The following is a 23,434-nucleotide window of genomic DNA, read 5'->3' on the forward strand; positions in this document are numbered from 1 at the left end:
CCGAATCTGGAACGGAGCCAAAACAATACGGCGGGAAACTACTGATGTGGCGGATGTCCTGGAGGCCAGAAGAGCTGTATCTATAGCTGCTTCTCCTAAGTAGGAGGCTGCATCCCTAATGTGAAATATGAAGGATAGTTATTCCCTTGAAGTATCAGTGGGAAACGTCTCTTCTAGGGACTCTGCCCAACTCTCAAAGGCTTTCGCCACCCAGGCCGTAGCTCTAGCAGGATGAGTAAACTCCTTTAGAAGCTTGTCATAAATCCACTTACTCTCTTGTAGGAGACTACAGACGGAGATTGCAGTATGAATGGGTAATGTGGCATTTTTAACCAGACGTGTTACATGAGAATCCACCGCTGGGGGAACTTCCGAATTTAGGGCCTGATTCAGAGCCGGACGCAATTAGCGCTCGCTCGTCCAGAAAATAGGGGTGGCTATTCAAATCAACCATTCGCTATTTGCGGTCTGTTCACGCCTCTAGGTGTGAACGAGCGAACAAAACTTGCGGACGTTTTTTGGGAAAATACGCCCCCTGGCCGCTCGCATCCTACGTCATGTCCGCTATTTATTAGATTAATCGAGTACATCGACCAGGGTATGAGCTGCTCGCTATTCTTGTGGTTGGTTTTTGCTACCACAATTTTGCGAGCAGTTCTGGCTCTAAAATAACCCAGTGACGTGGTCAATGACGCTGCTGTTTTAAATATGCACACCCATAAAAGGCCCGTTTTGACCTTTAAGCACGCCTGCGATCGGATCTCCACTCCCCGTTTTCAAGCACCTTCCCCTGTTACCACCCACATACGCCTCATCCTGTCACTCAAATTAGCAGGCATTCGCTATTTTGTGAGCACATGAATTTCGACCGCACTGACTGGTTCGCGCATGCGTATAACGATCCGTACGCATGCGCAGTCGGGCAAACATCGCTCGGAGCGAACGAGCTGCCGCTTACGAGTGGCTCTGAATCAGGCCCTTAGTGCAATCAGGAGCTGATAGCGGGTAAAAAGAATCGCTTTGGAATTTGAAATCTTTTACCAGGCATATTCCATGCTTCACTCATGTCATCAGATAGCTAATCTGCTGGAGGCAATTCTGGAAAAACCACCTTTTGTCTTTTAAAAAGTGCAATTGTTTTAGAAGCAGGTTCATCCTCTTCTATTTGTAAAATAGATTTTGCTGCTCTCACAGTAGCAGGTATATTTAGTTTAGAGGATGGCTCCTCTTCTTCTGAGACAGAGTCACAGAGGTCTAAGGGCCTGATTCAGAACCACTCGTAAGCGGCAGCTCGTTCGCTCCGAGCGATGTTTGCCCAACTGCGCATGCGTACGGATCATTATACGCATGCGCGAACCAGTCAGTGCGGTCGAAATTCATGTGCTCGCAAAATAGCGAATGCCTGCTAATTTGAGTGACAGAATGAGGCGTATGTGGGTGGTAACAGGGGAAGGTGCTTGAAAACGGGGAGTGGAAATCCGTTCGCAGGCGTGCTTAAAGGTCAAAACGGGCGTTTTAAGGGAGTGCATAATTAATCCAGCAGCGTCATTGACCACGTTTCTTGTTTTTTTTTAACTCAGAACTGCTCGCAAAATAGTGGTTGAAAAAACCAAACCACAAGAATAGCGAGCAGTTCATACGCTGGTCGATGTACTCGATTAATCTAATAAATAGCGGACATGACGTATGGTGCGAGCGGCCAGGGGGCGTATTTTCCAAATTTACGTTCGCATGTTTTGCTCGCTCGTTCAGACTTACAGACCGCAAAGTGCAAACGGTTCATTTGAATAGCCACCCCTTTTTAGAAAACGAACGACCGCAAATAGCGAGCGGCTCTGAATGAGGGCCTAAGTCTTCTGCTTCCCCAGATGATATGTCAGAATCAGAAAACTGAGTGGCCTGGGAAGATAACAGGGCATGTTTATTAGATATAGGGCCATATTCAATTAGAGGCGAAAAGTCCGTTATCACGTCATTTTTACCTATTTCAATTAACCCCATATTCAATTTCAAAAGACTTTTCGCTGGTGCAAAAAATATCTGTTACAAAACAGGGATCTCTTTTCTCCATAGAATAAATCACAAAAAAAAAAAAAAAAAGTGCAGAATTGGAGTTTATGGGTGTAGGCTTTTAAAAAAAAAAGGAAAAAAAAAAGCCTGCAGGCCTGGGAGGGTCCCCTAAAAGTAATCTGTCAAAAAAATTTTGAAAAAATCCTCAGGACACCCCAAAAAAAAAAAGGTACTTTAATTTTGGGGGCGAAAAAAAAATATTGGGGAACAAAGTTTTAAAGTAGCGAAATTGATTCAGGGGGGTTACCATGTATGCGGCAGGTGTTTTCGGAGAATGCGGCTGGTAGCGGCACCGGGCTGAGGAGCCTGGGGCTGTGTAGCAATTAATACAAAGACCATCCTGAACAACAATACAAAGACCATCCTCTAGGGCTAAGCATACTAAATAGGAGTTACATGACAGACATAATCACAGCAATAAAAGAATACAGTGGTGTGCAGTGAACACCCTGCAGTATGTGTATTATGGCACAATGTAGTCTGGAACAGAATTATATATGGCACAGTGTAGTGTGCAACCACGCTATATAGTATGTGATAGTCCTCACACTTGTATAGAAAAAGTGAGGTATAATGAACCCCCTATACCTTAGTATATCAGGGAATGTATAATATAGGGACAGTTATAAACGGACAGTGTAGAAAATAGCGAATAGCGCTAGCACAAGGCACACACTAATGCGGAAAAAAACATCACGTCTGCAATGGGCTCTAAAATCAACTACACAGTCCGCAGTGGCTGGCAGGATATAGCGCTCTGTAACCTGGCCCGTGGGAGAGGTATACATGGAGACTGAACCCAGCATTTCCCGGAGACGGGACAGCAGAAAATGGCTGCTGCGCATCTGAGGGGGCGGAGGGTGAGGGAGGAGCAGCTCAGTTATCACCAAGACCTCAGTGGAAAGGCGCCCTGAACTGGGGGAGGAGCTGCAGGTAGAGCACCTTTTCCCTTGGCTGACGTTAAACACCGGGTCCCCTGGCCATAACAACTGCCAGTATATTGTGCCGCGGTGGTGTAGTGGGCGAGTCAGTGCCCACATCAGCGCCTCTGGTCTGTCTTTTGAGACCGGAGGCAAAACTGCACTAAACCACGGGTCCCCGCAAACGGGGTTCCAACTCACCTGTCCCCTGGATTTCAGGCTGCATTTTGGGTTCCGGAAAGCCTGCTAGCTAGTCCCCCTCAGAGGCCCGCCGGGAGAACCTAGCACAAGCTTGGTGTCACGACACTGCGAAGGGGTGATGGGGCTTCAGCACAGAAGTCTGGAGGATAGTCTGGTGCTGCTCGCCCATTAGTAAAAAAAAAAAAAAAAAGAAAATAAATGAAATCATAAAATGAAAAGCCCACTGTTTATAATGGTGGTCCAGCTCCTGCTGGACACCAACGAAACTTAAGTGCCCTCAGGCTGTGGGCGGGGTATAGGGGGGAAGTACCGGTGCATCCAGGAACAGAAAAACTTTGCTGTTGGTGTCCGGTATTCCAGGTCCCACCTACACCCCCAATGTCTCTCTGTGGAGCCCTATGGACCCTGAAGAAAAAAAAAAAAAACCATGGGATGAATTGAGATTGTTTTCAATATTGTATAGCTTAGCCACCTAGAAAGAAACGGATGTATGTATTATGTCAATGTGACATCAGGGAGAGGAGCAATAGGGAAAAACCAGACGCTTGACACTCGGCGCGTGCAGGCTCCTCAAGTCCAAAATTACTATATGTACAGAAAACAACAAACATATATTGCACACTCCGAACGCAAAAAGTTATATATGTATGCATATAGAAATACATACACATGATGAGATGGATATATCTATCAAGATCTAGTTTGCAGGAAAATCCAACTATATATTAAGCACTAATCAGGTAGCTTATCATGGCTCATGAAGTTGCAATAAACATGTCAATCCAGTAGATTGCGCACAAAGACAAATACTACATATCAAGAGTCTCTGCTCATGTTACTTGAATGAGAGTAGGTCCCTAACATACTGAGGTTGAAATCCAGAGCGCAGGACACCCCCAGAGGTCACCTGGGCGCGGTGGGTAGGCCCACAACCATGGCCATGATTATGCCAAAACCTCTTATGATTTGCAAAATTCTATTGTAAAATGTATTATTAATATATATTGAATAATGTTGGAGTTGTGCATCTGTAATTCTTTTTTGTATGTTTGCAACAATAGTTTCCACAGGTAGCACCTCCCCATTATATATATTTTCAGTGTGTGCGGTCTAGGTCCCCATTTCCACATAAACTTTTCAATCCAATCGTCTCAGATTTTCGTTTATTTTTGTAGGATGGTAGAGATATATATGGGCTCCGTGGAAAATTGTTTTAATGTCACACCTCACATTAAAACAATTTTCCACGGAGCCTCCTAGCGCCGCTGATTGATTTCTTCTATTCATATTGTTGCGGAGGGCAGAGGAGCATCTTTCAATTACAGTACAGTGGAGTGCCGGTCCATAGATTATAATTTATTACACACATATATACATACACACACACACACACACACATTAAAAAAGCTGTACATTTCTGAAAGGCATTATAGTGCCCATGAAACAAGAATATATATATATATTTATAGTAGCATTATATTTACTTTTCAAAGTCTTTCAAAGCTTTATTCTTCTCCTTCATTTCTTCAGACAACAAGTTACCCTTCTCAGTAATCTCTTTTGTATCTTCTTGAATCTTATTTTTTTGTGCCTCCATATCCTGAGTACGTTTCTGCAAGTCATGGCTATGACAGGGACAACCAAAAAAAATATTGAGACATTTTTTATTATTTTAACACCCCCCCCCCCCCCTCCAAGAAATGTTTACAAAAATAAAATTAAAAATATGACTCACATGTAATATTGACAGATCTGATTTTTCCTCTTAAAAGTCTCATTTTCCACAGTGAGAAATTCAATAGCCTTATTTTTTTCTCCTTCTAATGCATCCTTTTCTTTTTCCACAAGTTTGACTCTATTAAGCTTTAATAAAATAATTAAAAAATTGATTTTATAGACAAGATCTGAAATAGCCAGCACAATTTCACCAAATTGATTTAATATTTAAGAAATAGTCTGTGGTACCTATTACACATTTCAAGTTTTTAAAAAGACTTCTAATACCAGATCGTATTCAGAAGTCACAAATATGTTCTGCGTACCGTATTAACCTAATACACATAGGCATGTAATATGGGATCTTTTAGGAGCCTCACTTCTCTTCAAGAATTATAATGCATTGTCGTGATTGATGTACTGGAAATCGTTCATAGAACATTCATAACAATAGGAAAAAAAACAAGAGATATGGTAAGAACTTACCTTTGTTATCTCTGTTTCTACGAAGTCCATAGGGTCCACAGGGTGACCTTGGGGTATAGCTGGATCCTGGATCCTCGGGCACCACGGAGTTAAAGCTTTTAGCTGCTCCCAGGATGCACTTGGGTCCAACCTCCCCTATACCCCGCCCCCGAGCCACAGGCACCTCAGTTGGTAAGCAGCCCAGGCCGGAGGAGGAGACGAAACAGAGAGAAGGAAGACTGGAACACACAAGAACCATACTCACAGAAATGGGAGACGGAAAACCGGTGACCAGTCACAGAGCCCATATGAAGCCAGGTGCGTCAGGGCGGGTGCCCTGTGGACCCTATGGACTTCGTAGAAACAGAGATAACAAAGGTAAGTTCTTACCATATCTCTTGTTTTCTACTTCAGGGTCCATAGGGGTCCACAGGGTGACCTTGGGGATGTCCCAAAGCAGTCCAACTAAGGGCGGGGACGCTCCTGTGCTGATAGGAGAACCCGGCGCCCAAAGGATGCATCCTGAGAGGCAAAGGTGTCAAACGCATAGAACCTCAAAAAGGTCTGAATGGAAGACCAGGTGGGCGCCTTACAGAGCTGAACAGCAGAGGCGCCACGGCTAGCAGCCCAAGAAGGGCCCACGGACCGAGTGGAATGAGCCTTAACAGAGGCTGGAACAGGTAAACCCTCCTGCATATAAGCCTCAATAATAACAGAACGAAGCCAACGGGCTAGAGTCTGTTTGTTGGCAGGCCAACCCCTCTTGTGAAAACCAAAGAGGATAAACAAAGAATCCGACTTCCTCACAGAACTAGTCCGGTCCACATAAACCTGGAGTGCCCGGACAACGTCTAAGGAAGTTTCCCCAGCCGAAAGATCAGGTGACTGAAAGGCTGGTACAACAATTTCCTGATTAATGTGGAACCTGGAAACCACCTTAGGCAGGAAATCAGGACGAGTGCGAAGCACCGCTCTGTCCTGATGAAAAATCAGAAAAGGGGGACGACAAGAAAGCGCCCCCAAATCTGAAACCCTCCTGGCAGAAGCAATTGCCAAGAGGAAAACAGTTTTAAAAGTTAGCCACTTGAGCTCCACTGACTCCAAGGGCTCAAAAGGAGGACCCTGTAAGGCCCTAAGAACCACCGCCAAATCCCACGGGGCCACAGGTGGCACAAAGGGAGGCTGGATTCTCAAAACACCCTGGAAAAAGGTGTGTACGTCCGGCATAGCAGCGATCCTGCGCTGGAACCACACCGACAGACCAGACACGTGTACCTTCAGTGAAGAAAGACGTAATCCTAAGTCCAAACCGGACTGAAGGAAAGCCAGAATACGCGAAACTCGGAACACCTGGGGATCATAGTTTCTGGCCTCGCACCACTGAAAGTAAGTGTGCCACACTCTGTGATAGATCCTCGCGGAAGCAGGCTTGCGCGCCCTCAGCATGGTGGTAATAACGGAGCTAGAAAAGCCCCGAGACCTCAGGACGGCTGTCTCAAGAGCCACGCCGTCAAAGATAGTCGACCCAGATCCGGGTGAAGACAGGGCCCCTGAGACAACAGGTCCCGCCGTTGAGGTAGGAGGTACGGAGCGTCGATGGACAGGCTCCGCAGATCGGAGTACCACGGCCTTCTGGGCCACCAGGATCAGTGTGCCTCCGTCCTGTTTGAACTTGCGCAGGACCCGAGGCAGCAGAGATATCGGAGGGAACAAGTAAGCAAGTTGAAACAGCCATTTCACCGACAGCGCGTCTATCAGACTTGCGCCTGCGTCCCTTGTCCTTGACCCGTACACAGGCAGCTTGTGATTGTAACGGGACGCCATCAGGTCCAGTTCTGGCAGCCCCCACTTGTCCACGAGTAGTTGGAATACCTCTGGATGAAGCGACCATTCCCCGGGATGCACATCGTAACGGCTGAGGAAGTCTGCCTCCCAATTGAGGACTCCTGGGATGAAAACTGCCGAGAGAGCTGGAAGATAGCGCTCCGCCCAAGCCAGGACGCGGGACACCTCCGACATCGCAGCTCGACTGCGAGTCCCTCCCTGGTGATTGATGTACGCCACCGTGGTGGCGTTGTCTGACTGCACCTGAACGGCCCTTCCGTGAAGAGCGGTGCCGGACGACTGCAGGGCTCTGTATACTGCCCGCAGTTCCAGGATGTTGATGGGAAGAATCGCTTCCTCCGCCGACCAACGACCCTGAAGAGACAAGGAGCCTGTCACCGCCCCCCAACCCCGGAGACTGGCATCTGTCGTGAGCAGAACCCATTCCGGGATCCAAAAGGGGCGCCCCTCCAGGAGATGCGCTGTCTGCAGCCACCAGGCTAGGGACAGACGCACCTCCGAGGACAACACCAGCATCTGAGAGCGGATCCTGTGTGGCAATCCGTTCCATTCTGAAAGAATCAGCCCCTGCAGGGGCCTGGAATGGAACTGGGCAAACTCCACCATGTCGAATGCCGACACCATGGACCCCAAAACTCTCATCGCTGAGTGCACCGACACTCTGCCACTGCTCAGACAACTGTGAATCCGCAGCTGTAAGGAGGAGACCTTCTCTGGAGTCAGAAAAATCCGTTGCTGACGAGAGTCCAGCAGGGCCCCCAAATGAACCATCCGTTGTGATGGGATGAGGGAGGATTTCTTCCAGTTGATCAACCAGCCGTGCGCCTGTAGACAAGCGACCGTCAGGTGGAGATGCTGGATCAGTACCTCCGGGGAGCTTGCCAGCAAGAGGAGGTCGTCTAGATACGGTAGCAACCGTATCCCCTGGCTCCGAAGGTGAGCCGCCATGACCGCCATCACCTTGGTAAATACCCTTGGTGCCGTGGAGAGACCAAAGGGTAGAGCCCTGAATTGGTAGTGGTTGTGGAGAATAGCAAACCGCAGAAACCGTTGGTGCGATGTTGCTATAGGCACATGGAGGTAGGCGTCCTGGATATCCAGGGAGACCATATAATCCCCCGGTTCCATCGCCAGTATGATAGAACGCAAAGTTTCCATCCTGAATTTGGGAACCCTGAGAAACCTGTTCAGGGACTTCAAATTGAGGATGGGGCGATGAGAGCCATTGGGTTTCTGCACCAGAAACAGCGTAGAGTAATACCCCATCCCACGTTGAGACTGTGGTACGGGTATAATGACCCCCGCCGTCAGCAAGGCCTCTATGGCTTCCTGAACCTGCAAGGCCTTGGTTTTGTCCTGAGAAGGACTTGTGCAAAAAAACTGGCAAGGCGGCCTGTGCAGAAAAGACAGGGCGTACCCCTGGGAGACCACTTCTCGCACCCAGGCATCCGTGGTGGTATTGTGCCAGCACTGGGCGAATTGAAGAAGTCGGCCTCCCACTCTGGGGTCCCCCAGAGGGAGGCCCGTCCCATCACGCAGAAGGCTTATCTTCTGGCTTGGAAGAAGGGCGCCTAGCACTCCAGGCTTGCTTCTTTGGCTTTGAGGCGGTCTTGGGTGCGGACTGCCTCGGGAAGGACTGACCCTTTGCCTTGCCCTGAACCCGAAAGGAACGAAACGCCGAGCTCCGGACCTTAGCAGGTGTAGTAGCTGAAGGGAGGAAGGCTGACTTGGATTTTGCCAGGGTATCTACTATTTTGTCCAGGTCCGGACCAAATAGTAATTCCCCATTAAAAGGTAAGGCCTCCAAGCCCTTCTTTGAATCCGCGTCTGCTCTCCAAGACCGCAACCACAAGGATCTACGAGCAGACACTGCTGCCGACGAAACCCTAGAGGTCAACAGGCTAGCATCCAAAGATGCTTCTCCAATGTAGGAGGCGGCATCTCTCATCTGTCCTAACAACGCCCTCTGGACGTCCGGAGATTCATCCGTAAACGTGTCCTCCAAGGCGTTGGCCCACCCCTCAATGGCCTTGGCCACCCAGGAGATGGCCATGGACGGCCGGGCTACAGCCCCTGAGAGAGAATAAATAGACTTTAGACAAGTCTCCACCTTCCTGTCCGTAGGATCCTTCAGCGAGGATATAGACGGCAATGGCAAAGTAGCACTCCTGATGAGGCGTGTTACATGGGAATCGACTGCAGGCGGAGTTTCCCATTTCTTACAATGCGCTTCCGGGAATGGATAATTGGACGCCAAGCGTTTCTGTGGCAGGAAACGCTTACTGGGCGTCTGCCAGGCCACCGCCATGTGATCAGTCAACTGATCAGACAAGGGGAACGCTGTAGAAGTAACCTTAGCCTTTTTAAAACTAGGATACCTTGACTTGGGAGCGGGTGCCTCATCCTCAATCAGAAGAATAGCCCGCACCGCCTTAACCAGAGCCCGCACATTGATGGAAGACTTAGTGTCTACCTCCTGGACTGAGGCATCTGAGGCTAAGTCATCCTGTACCTCACCATCATCCGAGAACCCCTCAGAATCCGAAAGATGCGCAGCCTGTGCCATGACTGAGCGTTTAGACGCCCTGGAGGGCACGTCACTGCGCAACATCGACTGAAAAGCCGAAGATGCTGCCGCCAAATCTTGGACAGTGTGGGAAAGCGCATCCACCCAGGGTGGAGGAGCTGTCACAGGAGCCTGAAACGGCACCACAGCCGGCTGTGCCACAGGGGTGGACTGAATATACATTGGCAACCCCGCATAGGGACCAAACAGGCTGAGACCCCGGGGGAGTCTGCAATAATTGTGGGACACCCGGGGAATGGCAGGCTGGGGCAACGCCCTAGTAGGGGCGGCAGTCGGGACCGACAGACGGTCCGCGATGGACACCAGCACCTGGGAAAACATCGCCCATGGTGGCTCCTGCGAAATGGGAGGTTTAGACGTACCAGGGACCGCCTGGCACCGTCCGCACAGGCCGTCCTGTGACAAATCCTCCCTATCCACTCCTGCAGAACAGCGCCTGCAGGAGAACAATACCGGAGCCCCGGAGTGCTCAATCTCCTCCTCAGACATGACTTAGGAAGAAAACGTGCGCACTCACCAGTGTGCTGAACAACAGCCCACAATATGGCACCGTGTAGCACACAACTGTATGTGACGGACCTCACAAATACGTGATCTATATAGGTGAGGTCAGTAGAAACACCCTTCCCCCGCACACCTGTAGGGCTTGTAGGAGAAGGAAAGGGATAGGTACAGGCTGACAGTAAGCAGAAAAAAGACACAGACAGGCAGCACTAGCAAAAGTCACATACCATGCAGGAAGATATACTCACTGCACCTTTCCACTACAATCAACCTCCCAGATTCAGTGTCTGGGAGGGCTATAGCGCTGTGTACACTGTCCTCGTCGGGGGAGAGGTACACAGGGGGACCGGTCCGCGTGCTCCCTGAGAGTATCCACGCTGCCACAGAGAAAATGGCCGCTGGAGACCTCAGAGGAGGAGTGGCCGTGTATCTGCAGCTCAGCGACGCCAGACTCCGAACTGAAAGGCGCGCTGAGCTGAGGGGAGGAGCCGCTGACAGGGAAGGCTTCCTCCCCTGGCTAGCATATTAACCCCCGGGTTGCCGGCATCCCGCTTGCCGCGATATTAACCCTAGTGGTCTGGCGGGGTATGCCTCCGCTGGAGGGGGGGCCCGCCGCCACCGCTAGCGCCCCCGGTCTGTCCCCTAGACCGGGGGCATGGGACTGCATTTAAAAAGAACCCGCGCACCGCCGCTAATCAGCGGTGCGCGGCTTACCTGATCTCCCCGGCGTCTTCAGGCAGCAGTCCCGGGGGAAACCAGAGTCCGGCTAGTACAGACTCTGGCTTCCCCCGCCGCGATCCCCAGTTCAGTGCTGGCGTCGCGGCGCCAGCAGGGAGAAGGAGCGGCAGCGTGGGCGTCTGTACAGACAGCCCAGCGCTGCCGCTCTGGAGAACAAAACTAGTGTAAAAATAAATTTAACCTAGTTAAATAAAAAGCTTTAGGGGGCTGCTCCTGCAGCCCCCCCCCGCAGGGTGACCCGACTCCGGCCAGGCACCATCTAAAACTGAGGTGCCTGTGGCTCGGGGGCGGGGTATAGGGGAGGTTGGACCCAAGTGCATCCTGGGAGCAGCTAAAAGCTTTAACTCCGTGGTGCCCGAGGATCCAGGATCCAGCTATACCCCAAGGTCACCCTGTGGACCCCTATGGACCCTGAAGTAGAAAAAAAATGATTGCACGATAATGTGAAAGTGCCCTCCAAGCATATGTCTGTTCTCCAAGTGCAATGCACTTTCCTATTGTTATGAATGATCCATGAACGATTTCCAGTACATCAATCACGACAATGCATTATAATTCTTGAAGAGAAGTGAGGCTCCTAAAAGATCCCATATTACATGCCTATGTATTAGGTTAATACGGTACGCAGAACATTTTTGTGTGGTGCGTGTTACAATTATTATAACAATATCACACTATTGGGCGCTTGTTTCCACCTTTTGTATTTTTCATGTTATCTGAGGACCATACAGCAAAGGTCAACCCTGGGAAACTGAGCAGCCACCTTCAGAACTGGTAATATAGTGTGTCAAAGAGGACTTGACTTAAGAGACCTGACTCTTCGATTGGAAATAACCTGTTTCGGATAGCGCTGTTATCAGTACGTGTATAATATATATATATATATATATATATATATATATATATATATATATTTTATACACACACACACACACACACACATCTCCACTGATTAACTGGCACTCAATTTGTAAAAGTTCATGCGGGCCAGGGTGCCCTCTGCATAGATACTGGTAGTGCTTGCAAAAAGAGAGACACCGGCACTCCTGGACTTGCATTTAATCAAGATGCCGACATTTTCAGGATCACACATATACACACACACATTGTATATATATTCTACTTACCCTTTCCACAATTAAGAGACACACCAAATACAGGGCCCTAAAGACCTTCTAACATTAATCTGAAATAAAAGGAAAAGAAAAGCTAGAATTAAACACTTACCTTTTCCCCTCTCTGCTGATTTAGAGCTTCAACTCTGCGACACAGAATTTCAATTGGGTCTTTTAATCTCCCTGAACCAATAATATCTTCTAAATATTCCAGCATTCCTTCATCATGCTCAGTTTGTCCTTTGGGCTTCATCATTGCAATCTGTTCAACTTCACCCTACAATAGGTTTTTGGAAAAATAAATAAACACAAATCCCCATCAAAAATATAGCAAAAAAACTGACATTTTTTTTTTTTATATAAAATATTTTTTCTCTTCAGTTGTAGACATTGAACTGCCCCTCCTTGAATAGCATAATAGCTGTAAATGCAGAAATTTAAGTGGTTCTGAAAACTACCATAAATCTAAATCGGATATCCTGGGCTACCCTAAAGTGGATGCATTTACAACCACAACAAGCTAATTATCAGTAAACTAAATATAATTTATTAATGTGTACATGTGAATAAGCACCAAATCGAAGCAAATTAATTCCAAAAGCTATGGATTTACATTTAAAGACAAGAAATCAGCATGTCATGTTTCTATATGGAACAGAGTACAGTAGCTTCAACTTAAAAAAAAAAAAGTCTTACCTTTTTTATCCTTAAAATAAAACCTAGGCATGAGTATTTCACCTACATAATGCCTTCTACAGTTTGATAGAGGAGATTAAGCTATAACCTCCATCTCATGTTCAGCATGCTTCCTACAATGCATGTAGTTTTGATTTTTTTGACAGACTCCTCTGCACAGGAGTGAAGTTTGTTGTATATGTCATTTTACTAATGTACCTTAATAAATAAAAGTGGAAAAATAAAGGAAAATGTTGTGATTGAAACGTTGGTATTCAAACACATCTCTTTTCCTGAATCTGCACCTGAGTGCCGCCGCTAATCTAGCAGCTCAAAATAAAGTTGATAAAAAAGTAACCAGTGGTCAAGTTGTAGATGTCACCTCACATGCTATTTATTGGTCAAGGCACAATACATTGGGAACAGCTATAAATACAAAACAAGAGAAAACAACCAAAAACTGTTCTACTGGTAATGGTTTAGATGGCAGGGGATTGCTTTTATTTTGTTCATTTTAGTAGAAAATGGTCAGCAACAAATTTGTTTGTAGGGGGATACACCTTCTACAGTTATTTATAGTATTCATAAACAGCTGAAACAGCATGGCTGCAAAGTGTTCCACAAACTGGAAGCACATACTATAAACAATCATATCACGCAATAAGGCACCAGCTGAACCTAGCTATACACACACACACACAAATATTATATATCCAATACTTTATGAAAAATCCAAGCAGCTAATAGAGAACAAAACTAAATAGCGGGGTCCCCACCATCCTGGACCCTTGTATTACGGACAGATAACCTTTCATATATTTCACTTGTACCACATTTATTACCTGCATTTATTTGTGGATTATACACACACACACACACACATATATATATATATATACACACACACACACACACATATTTATTATGAGTGTTCTATAGATATGGGGAACTAGCTGCAGTTCCTAACTGCAGATAATACAGTAATCCATACCTATGCAGTGCTAAAACGTTACACACGATGTTGTGCCTTATTTCTCTTTTCATGTACCATGAATTATGGTTGGTCAGGTGACCAAAGACAGTCTGAATAAGTTAAAGTAGTTTTTCCAACATGTCTACCATCACTTCATCACATTATTTATTATTTGTTCACTTTTAGGCACTTAGATTTTTCACAAAGTATTGGTTTTAGTTATGCGGTGCATAACCATATATGATCACGTTCCCGCTAGGCTGTTTCAGCAGGGCGCCGCGCCCTGCCCCGTTTCTGAAGGGCATAAAGCACCCTGCCCTCCAGCACAGCGCCCCGCAGGTGGTCAAAACGGCGGTCGCCGCCGGTGAATGGATGCCAGACGCAGGCGCCCAGCATCCATTCACAGTGACTGCAGCACTTGGGGGCTACCCGGCATGTCCGTAGGTGCCGGGCATGCCCCCAGGAGTGACGAAAAGGGGGGAGTCATAAAGACTCTCCCCCTTTAGCGCACCCAGAAGTGCCCTATATCTAGGTCCGGCACCCTGCCTGCTGTCGGCCCTAGAGTGAACACATACACACGAATATATTATAATATATCTCCACAGGACCGGCGCATTGATAATTAATTGGGTTGCTTGCCTGGGTGCCCTCCCCGAGTAGAAGAAACTACTCAGCTTGTAGAGACAAAGGACGGCGGCACTCGGCAAGACTTGTACAAGAAGCATCGTTACAGTGGTATTAAAGCAAACATTTTAATCTCTGTAAGACGAGAATCTCTGCGGAAAATCTCATATTAAAGAGATTGAAACGTTGGCTTTAATACCACTGTAAGGGTGTTTGTTGTACAAGTCCTGCTGAGTGCCGCCGTCCTTTGCATTACATAATTATATATATATATATTTATTTATTTATATTTATTAGTACTAACTAACAATTTTGTCCATTTCATACTTAAATAATTTTTCACCTTCAGGTGAAAAGATGTTTGCTTGGACAAACCCTGCAATTTTTTCCCCCCCAAAAGAATACAAGTTTTTCTATTCTAGTTTCCTCCAGTGCATTTAATTATTTTCTTTTTGTCCCTAGGAAATGGCAATATTCACAGCATAAAACATACAATTATAATTATCTGACTATACAAATGTTAACAGGGAACCTGGAACAAAAGAGGGTTAAAAAGCAGTTCATTAGGCCAATTTTTTTCTGTAAAGCGCTGCGGAATGTGTGTGCGCTATATAAATAACTGGTAACAAAAATAAATAAATTAGGTTGATCTTAAAGTAGAAAATAAGATATCTGATTACAAAACATTTGTAAAGATAATGGGCTGGATAAAATAGTGGTTATAAAACAACCAGTCTATAGGCAGCTGTTATAAAGCATATCTGGAAATGTCAGCATATTATCTTCAGTTGCAATTTTGTGTATGGCCAATTTTAGATCACATCTTAAGAAAAAAAAAAAAAATTACAGTCCATCCACGTCTCCATATTTTTGCTTTTAGTTTTTAATAGACATTACATTTCCATGTCTGTACTTTTTAACCATGTATTTTTAGAAAACAATGTTGCTCTGGAACAAAATAGAATATAAATGTATGCTCAGTATACAACTGTATCCATTCCAAAGAGTACAACACAGCTGTTGTATTCAAGGTAACAAAAAAAAAAAAAAACTGCCATCTGACAAATATATAAGGGGGGGGGGGGGGGGGGGGAACGACACTGCTATATATAAGTTGCAAAAGGAAAAAGTAAAGACCAATAAAATTAAAGTTGTCTGAAGGTATGGAGTATATTTGTCAGTTTAGGCACAATATAGACAAGGAATATTTCACACATTTTTTTTTTATATATGTACTGTGTCTAGTTACAAAGCTACTATTGAAAGCAAAGTTTTGTCCACTATGGGGGGTGAATTCCATTAAGGACAAATCCGTTCGCCTGATCGAATCTGTGCAGCAGTCCCGCGATTTACAGCAGCAGGATCTCACACAAAAGTATTTGTAGCGAGCACTTTTGTTCGAATCGGGCATTCGGCCGGCTGGTGCGAGACAGGTTACCGTTGCCGACGTTTAAAAGCTTCGGCAACAGCAATTCACACTCTTCGCCGGCGAAGGAATTCCTTCCCCAGATGGTTGAGGGATCACCGAGATCTATCATCGATGCTGCTACCTGTAAACTCCATCTAGTTGTGCTGCATTGCAAACATCATGCAACAGGATAGGAGTTGTGCTCATACAGAGCTATGATGCCTATGTCACATTTTGGTATGCATATAACATTTTGACATTTTACATATGCGATTACTGTAAACAGGTGTAGTAGGTATTACCGCCGGCCGCAAATCCCGACAGCAGCAGCAGCCCGGCAAGGGTGAAAATCCCGATCATGAGAAGATAAGTATCGATAACCTAATTCTACCCCCTATCCCTCCCTTAGAGGTGCCTAAACCTAACCCCCCCTTTCCCGCAGCCTAATCCTAAATCCCCCGGGGGGTGGGTGCCAAACCCCCCCTTCCCATAGCCCAGTGGTTCCCAAACGCAGTCCTCAAGGCTCCCCAACATGTCAGGTTTTACAGATATCCAAGGCTGAGCACAGGTGACTTAATTAGTACCTCAGTCAATTTGATGTAACACCTGTGCTTAACCATGGAAATCTCTAAAACCTTAACTGTTGGGGAGCCTTGAGGACTGCGTTTGGGAACCCCTGCCCTAGCCTAAACCTAACCCTCCCGGGTGCCTAACTCTAAGTCCCCCCCAGGTACCTAAAACCTGACCCCCCCTCCCCCCCAGCTGTCCGCGCCCGGCTTACGTTCGTTTGGTATGGCGGGTGTCAGTGGTCTTCCGGCATATGGATAATGACAGGCATCGAGTTTGACGCCTGTCATTAGTACCACGTCGGGATTAGAGTCGGGAAGCCAGCGGTCGGCATTTAGACCGTTGGCTTCCTGACTACACCCCCAGTAAACAGCTAGTGTTGAACCATTAAAAATTTCATGCAATGAAAATAAAATCGCAGCACAACCACCAAAGGAGACACCAGAAAACATTTGGACAAGTGCTTGAACTGACAATTTGTCATGAAGAAAAAAATAAATAAAAAAACTAACTATTGGGGATAAAGTTTTATTTAAAAATAAAATTTAAAAAATAATAGAAAAAAAGCCAGGGCAATTTAGCTAATCCTCTACCCCCCTTCCTGAAGCCCTTAGGGTTACACTCATTTATATGTGAGGTGTGCAACTTTTATTAATGCATTACCACAAAGGAAGTTGTAAACACCACAAAACTCATTTACTTATTTTAAAAAAAAATTCAGCTCAAAAATGAAAAATATTTATTCAATGAAATTTACTCATTTAAAACTCAAAAAGGTGTTTAGAAAGCAAACAGAAGAAGAAAAAAAACTAATCACTGTGGAGAAAAACAAAACAAAAACAACCACTTCTTCACCTTTTGGTTGACAACATTCTGTCAGAAGACAGTTTCAATGCACAATAGACAAATCAGCATTCTGACATCAGACAACTTATATAATGGTGTACAAGGTGTTCTCTTACAGGGTTTCATAATATGAACACACAATCAAGTAGCTCCTTTTTTGTTCAATTTAAAAAAAAGTTTATTTTTTTACATGTAAAATCATGTTCTAGCAAAACAATAATAATAAATAATAATACTACTACACAACACACCAGAAAGATAGCCATCTTCAAAATAAGCAGCGCCCCAATGGGAAATTTATACATACCTGTACTATGGTAACATATAAAAAGAAATAAAAAAAAAAAAAGAACAATAGACTGTTTAGTTAAGAATATACCAAACAATTTGATCCTAGAAAAAGTCAGTCATATTTAATATATATATATATATCAGCATCTGCCATTTGATAACTTTGCAAAGCAAAATCAAGTTCTTAAAAAAGTAACCTGCGGTCAAGGTGTAGATGCCACCTCACATGCTATTTATTGGTCTGGGCACAATACAATGAGAACAACTATAAAAGAAAAAGAAAAAGAAAACAAACAAACAAAAAAAACTGTTCCATTGGTAATGGTGAAGATGACAATCAGAGGATTGCTTTTATTTTGGGAATTTTAGTTGAAAAGAGTCAGAAACTGATTTGTTTGTAGGGGGCAACACCTTCTACAGTATTCATAAACATCTGAAGTGTAACCAATAGCATGGCTGCAAAATGTTCCCGCAAATTGGAAGCACATATAACAATCATATCATGCAATAAAGGCATCAGCTGATGTAGCTGGCTATAAAATACTGGTTACACATATTTTATATTATTTGTATTTATTTATTACCAGTTGTTTATATAGCGCACACATTCTACAGAGCTTTACAGAGAATATTTAGCCATTCGCATCAGTTCCTGCCCCAGTGGAGCTTACAATCTATATTCTGTATCACATGCATGATGTTTTTGGGAGCAAATTAACCTACCAGTATATTTTTGGAGTGTGGGAGGAAACACAAACAAGCACAGGTAGAATATACAAAACTCCACACAGTTATGCCGGGTACACACTAGACGACATCTCATCCATACTGGCCGGATCGGACGAGATATCGGGCACATTGTCTAGTATGTACCAGCTATGTCGCTGACTATGCGCACTCCCACAAGCTCGCCAGCGACATCGCCCGTTCATTGTTAGGGAGGGCCATGCTGCCGAATGCAGCATGGCCCCCGCCGTCGCTTTGTCGCCACCGGCAAGTGTGTACGCACTCACTGATGCCAGCACCCCAGAGAGGGCAGTCGCTAACGAGGTCAGTACACACACACACACACACAACTCTGGGGTGTAAAGCCACGTTGAGTCATCCTGGTAATGGATTCCAATGCAGATGGCAAATAAAAAAAATGAAGAAACTGGTTCCTTATCTATTTATTTTTTTAAGAAATCTGTGAGTGTACACATACATTCACACACAAATACACAACATACTTGAGGTGGGAGAAGACAAGCTCGCCACTGATACTATGGGGGGTATTTATCAAAGCTTGGAGATAATGTACTAACCAATCAGCTTCAAACTTACATTTTACAGGCAGTTTTTGAAAAAGGAGTTAGGAACTTATTGGTTAGTACTTTCTCACAATTTTATCTGTCTCCAAACTTTGATAAATTATTTCCTCCATTGGAACATATAAGAAGTTATCAATTTTTACGTTAAAATATGACTGGGAATTCTAATATCTACATGTCCAAATATTAATTGAAGAAGTGTATACCACCTCCGATTTGACGCAAGCCAATATTCCGCTAATTTGTTGCTTACAATGAAATGCAACATACATTGCCTTTTTCAGATCAGACAATTATGTACATGTTGCTGTGATGGACTCCTTTCCTCCTGCACAAAACTAGGATTATATTTGTTTTAATATTTAAGACTGTTATTTGCAAAATATTTACCATGTATGTACCCCAATAAAAAAAATAAATAAAAAAAAAACGTAGGAGGAATTAAGAATTGGATCTATGCCATGTAGAAATATGCCTTTCGTTTTTTCATGAACCATTTTACATTGCTGAAATAATCACTCGTGTAAACTGTGCAGCTTGTATTTTTACTAAGTGTTATTGGTGCACTGCTTTTCATTTCAAATAAATGCTTTATTACTATCTACAGACCAACACAATAAGGGATTTTATATCACACAATTTTTTATCCAGCAGTTAGTCCTAAACGAGTGACTATAAACTTGCATAGCCAAGGTCAATGATTTTTTTTTTTTAAATTGCTGATAATATGCCCATTCGTGCATATCGCTATACCATATATAAGAATTGTCACACTCAGGTATGCAATACAAAAAGGTAGACCAAACCAAATTGTAGGGAAAGGTAAAGTTTCCAAAACATTAATCATCTGCAATGCTGGACAATGTAAAAGATTTGAACATCCGTAATTGGGCTATAACATTGATCAACTGCATGGTTTGAGCAAGATATGGAACATTAAAAAGGAAAACATCTGAAGACATTAATGTTGTCCACTGCCCCTATTTTTATGCAAATTATCTTTACATTTGTAGCTAGTTTGTAATTTACTTAAAATTATATAAAATGCTACTCCATTAATTACACAACACACACTATAAAATGATAGATAGTCTTGGGACAAATCTTAATATCAAAACTAAACATCATATTATGTAGCCAATTATGGTAAGTATATTGAACAAAATATAGTTTTCTTTATTTTCACAAGACAATATTTAAAGTCTTTTTGTATCAGAAAATCCTGTTACAAGATCTCTAAAGCCAGCAGTTAACTTGGATGCACTTAAGTGTTCACACGGCGTATAATGCTAGATTCTAATGAAGGCCTGCAATAATTAACTTTTGACAGGCCATAGGAGAACTCTCCAATCAGGTGACTACATTACACTTCAGATATCAATCCAATGCCTTTTTTCATACAAGACATTACACTAGAGTATATGATAACACTATTTAGATTTTAATTCTCATAGGTCAAAGGGCCTCATCCAGAAACCAGGTGACAATAAATTAAAAAAAATATATATATTTTTTTTTTTACACAGATAAGAACATATAAAATACTTAAGCCAACTAGTAACGTTATTTAAATATACACAATTATAAAAATTGTCAAAAATTCTATAAAATATATCTATTTTCATACATACGTTTTCAATGCATTTAGAAAAAATAAATAAAACTAAAAAAAAAAAAAAAAAAAAAAAACGGTAAAGCTGTACACCATTGTTTCACAAAAATGAAGAGCCATATCACTAGTCAGAATAGTTAATATGGTAAATGAAATGTGGATTGAAGATAACATGCCATGATTATATAATGAGTCCTACAGTTTAAAATAGAAATGGGGGGGAAAGTATTAAAAACACCTCACATCCTAGAACATTTCACTATTCACCCTCTTATAACACTGCAGATTATGTGCCAACATACAAGAGGTGGTATACATGAAAAAAAATTAAGGGAGTCATTTGAACACAGATCTGTCAAGCAAAGAGTTAATACCAAAACTTCACTGTAGGCAATATTTATTTTTGGCAGAATTCATTTGACCCAGCATATTATGATCAAATGGGAAAGCTAGAGCAGCAAAACTTTTTGAAAATGCAAGGACAACTAAGTCCGCAAATAGCTCCAGTTTTTCTATTTTGTCACCACAAGCTCATTTTAAAAACTACAACCAGTAACTATAGTACATATAATGTTCTAAATGTAAACATACAAATGAAGTTCTAAAATAACACGTTTAGCAAAACAAATGTTTAGTAAAATACACAATTGCAGGTATATTTCCAGTAAATCCAGCACACATTTACTACACGAAAAGAAAAAAGTAAAAATAATTGTACTGAAGTCAGTCTGAAGCAAGAAAACGTTCAGAGTTGGTGCAGAATTCTTGCCACACTAGAGCAGCACAATAATATTGGGGTCCTCTATTTCACCACCCAATATTTACGTGCTGCTAAAGCAGAACAGATAGCAGCTCTGTCTCCCTCAGTCTTCAGTTCACCAAGAAAAAAAAGCACTGGTCATCTTCCATAAAAAACTAAAGCAGCAAATAACGATTAGTATCTTTAATATAGCATGCAAATCATGATGTGCTGCTACAGCTTTTTAAGGACTTCACACAAATAAGAAACAATATTATTTAGACCTATCACATCCTGTGATGCCAAGAAAACGTAAACTGCTTTGAAACAGTGAAAAAAAAAAAAAGTGATACAATTATAATCTTACCTGGAGAATCAGAAACCTGTTGTGATCCAAATCAATCCCATGACTTCTGAGTAAAACACCAACATCCTTAAATGACTTTTTCTTACCACTAATGTGATACACAGATGAATTATCTTTATAAGCAGTTCTGGATACATAGAACCTGCTGTCAGGGATTACTTCAAAATCATCACCTTCCTGTGAAGGTAAAATACCAGTAATATTAACCATTAACAGGACTTCAAAATGTTATTAACTCGATATCAAATAATAGAAAAATATTTGAGTAAAATTTACAGATTTGGGAGTTATATTTTAAAAAGTGCTATATTTAAAAAGCAGTCTCTGGAATTGACACATTAATAAAAAGTAATGTGCTGTAAAATGCTTTAAATTGCCCTTTTTTAATAGTTTCATTGTTTTAAATTTCTTTGATGCTAGCCTTCCACCTTAATACTTTTCGATGGCAAAAAAAATAAAAAATAAAAAATTGTCAACAGTAATATTTAATTTTGTAAAGAAAAACACATAGCATACTTGCTCTTACTATAGACACTGGATAACAACAATAGGGAGAAAATCAGCATGCAAACAGGAAACAAACAAAACAAGAGGTGGGAGGAGTGCATGAGGGCCTAGATCACTACAGAAACACATTGTGCAAGTACTCCAAATACGTCCAGCATATTACAAAGTATGAGCAGGGGGAAAAAAAGTGTGTGTATATATTTATTTCACACACAAAATATAGTTGCATCAGACTGAAATATTAAACATTATATTCTTTTTTTTAATGCTGAAATAACTTTCACACAGTAAGCAACACAAACACACAAATCTATTTTTGAACCACAATGTGGAATGACAATAGGCCAAACCCAATCTCACCTTGTCAATGATCTTCTGAAAATGAACTTCCACGGTGCAGCTCTGAACGTCTTTGTGCTCATCAGAATTATGGATCAGAACTGACAATTTTTTGGATCTTATTTTTTGTGCACGATATCCAAAAACAAAGAGCATTGAATCAATTACATTGGATTTTCCACTTCCATTGGGCCCAATAATACATGAAAAGCGCTAAACAAACAAGAAAGATCTCAGTGTAAGCAGAGTAATATCTTAAACACATTATATAGAAAGGTACTCCGTGATTGTCATCACTCAACCTGTTAAATAAATGAATGCCCAGCACAGCTTATAAAACAAACTGAATTACATACACATTTAACATGGCATTACTAAAGCAAAAGCCTCTACAAATGCACTAAATTGTGCAAGTGGTATTTTGGGCATGATGGTAAATGGCAGAGACCTAGACACACTGACAGAAACAGATATCACCTTATGAAAGGGGCCCAAGATGCGTTCACCAGCATACGATTTGAAGTTCTGGTTTACAATATGTGTTATCATGAGACGAGGAGCTCCAGCTTCATTGGTCATTGCTGGAGGTGGGGGAGGAGGGATGCTACTTAAAATCTCCTCTAAACTTCGATTGTCAGCCACCTCATTAGGAGTCTCTGAAATTAACAAAATAATAAATAATATAGCAACAGTGCAAACTGCACACAGCGAGGAGACGCTGAGGATTAGCCGGATTGACAGGTTGTACCCATCCTAGTGACAAGCTGATCTGGGACTCAGAAAAACGCCCTTCCTCTCCCCCCCGAAGCCCCCTCCCCTCCTACTGGGATCTTACACACTCTATGGGGAGCGGGCGGCTCAGCTGCCACTACGGACCAGTGAGGGGACCGACGGCTGCATCAGTAATACACACATACAGGAGTGTGGAGAGGAGTACGCACTCACCCAGCACCATGCAGAGGAAAGATGGGACACACAATTACGCACATGACAGCCACATCAGTCTCCCTTCCTG

General features: G+C 43.3%; 1 protein-coding gene across 1 annotated transcript in view; it reads right to left on the reverse strand.

Moving 5' to 3' along the window:
• SMC4 (structural maintenance of chromosomes 4) overlaps window positions 1–23,434 on the reverse strand; it is a 142,092-nt gene that overhangs the window by 116,952 nt on the left and 1,706 nt on the right. Inside the window, exons 3-8 of the mRNA XM_088479818.1 lie at window positions 22,897–23,075; window positions 22,441–22,632; window positions 21,574–21,750; window positions 12,274–12,438; window positions 4,927–5,054; window positions 4,676–4,816 (exon numbers count right to left, since the gene is read on the reverse strand). Of these exons, the coding sequence (XP_088335944.1) occupies window positions 4,676–4,816; window positions 4,927–5,054; window positions 12,274–12,438; window positions 21,574–21,750; window positions 22,441–22,632; window positions 22,897–23,075 (982 nt within the window). The remainder of the gene's footprint in view (window positions 1–4,675; window positions 4,817–4,926; window positions 5,055–12,273; window positions 12,439–21,573; window positions 21,751–22,440; window positions 22,633–22,896; window positions 23,076–23,434) is intronic.

Source organism: Taudactylus pleione, unplaced genomic scaffold (genome assembly GCF_031769625.1).
Source record: "Taudactylus pleione unplaced genomic scaffold, aTauple2 ptg000246l, whole genome shotgun sequence".
Taxonomy (NCBI): Eukaryota; Metazoa; Chordata; class Amphibia; order Anura; family Myobatrachidae; genus Taudactylus; species Taudactylus pleione.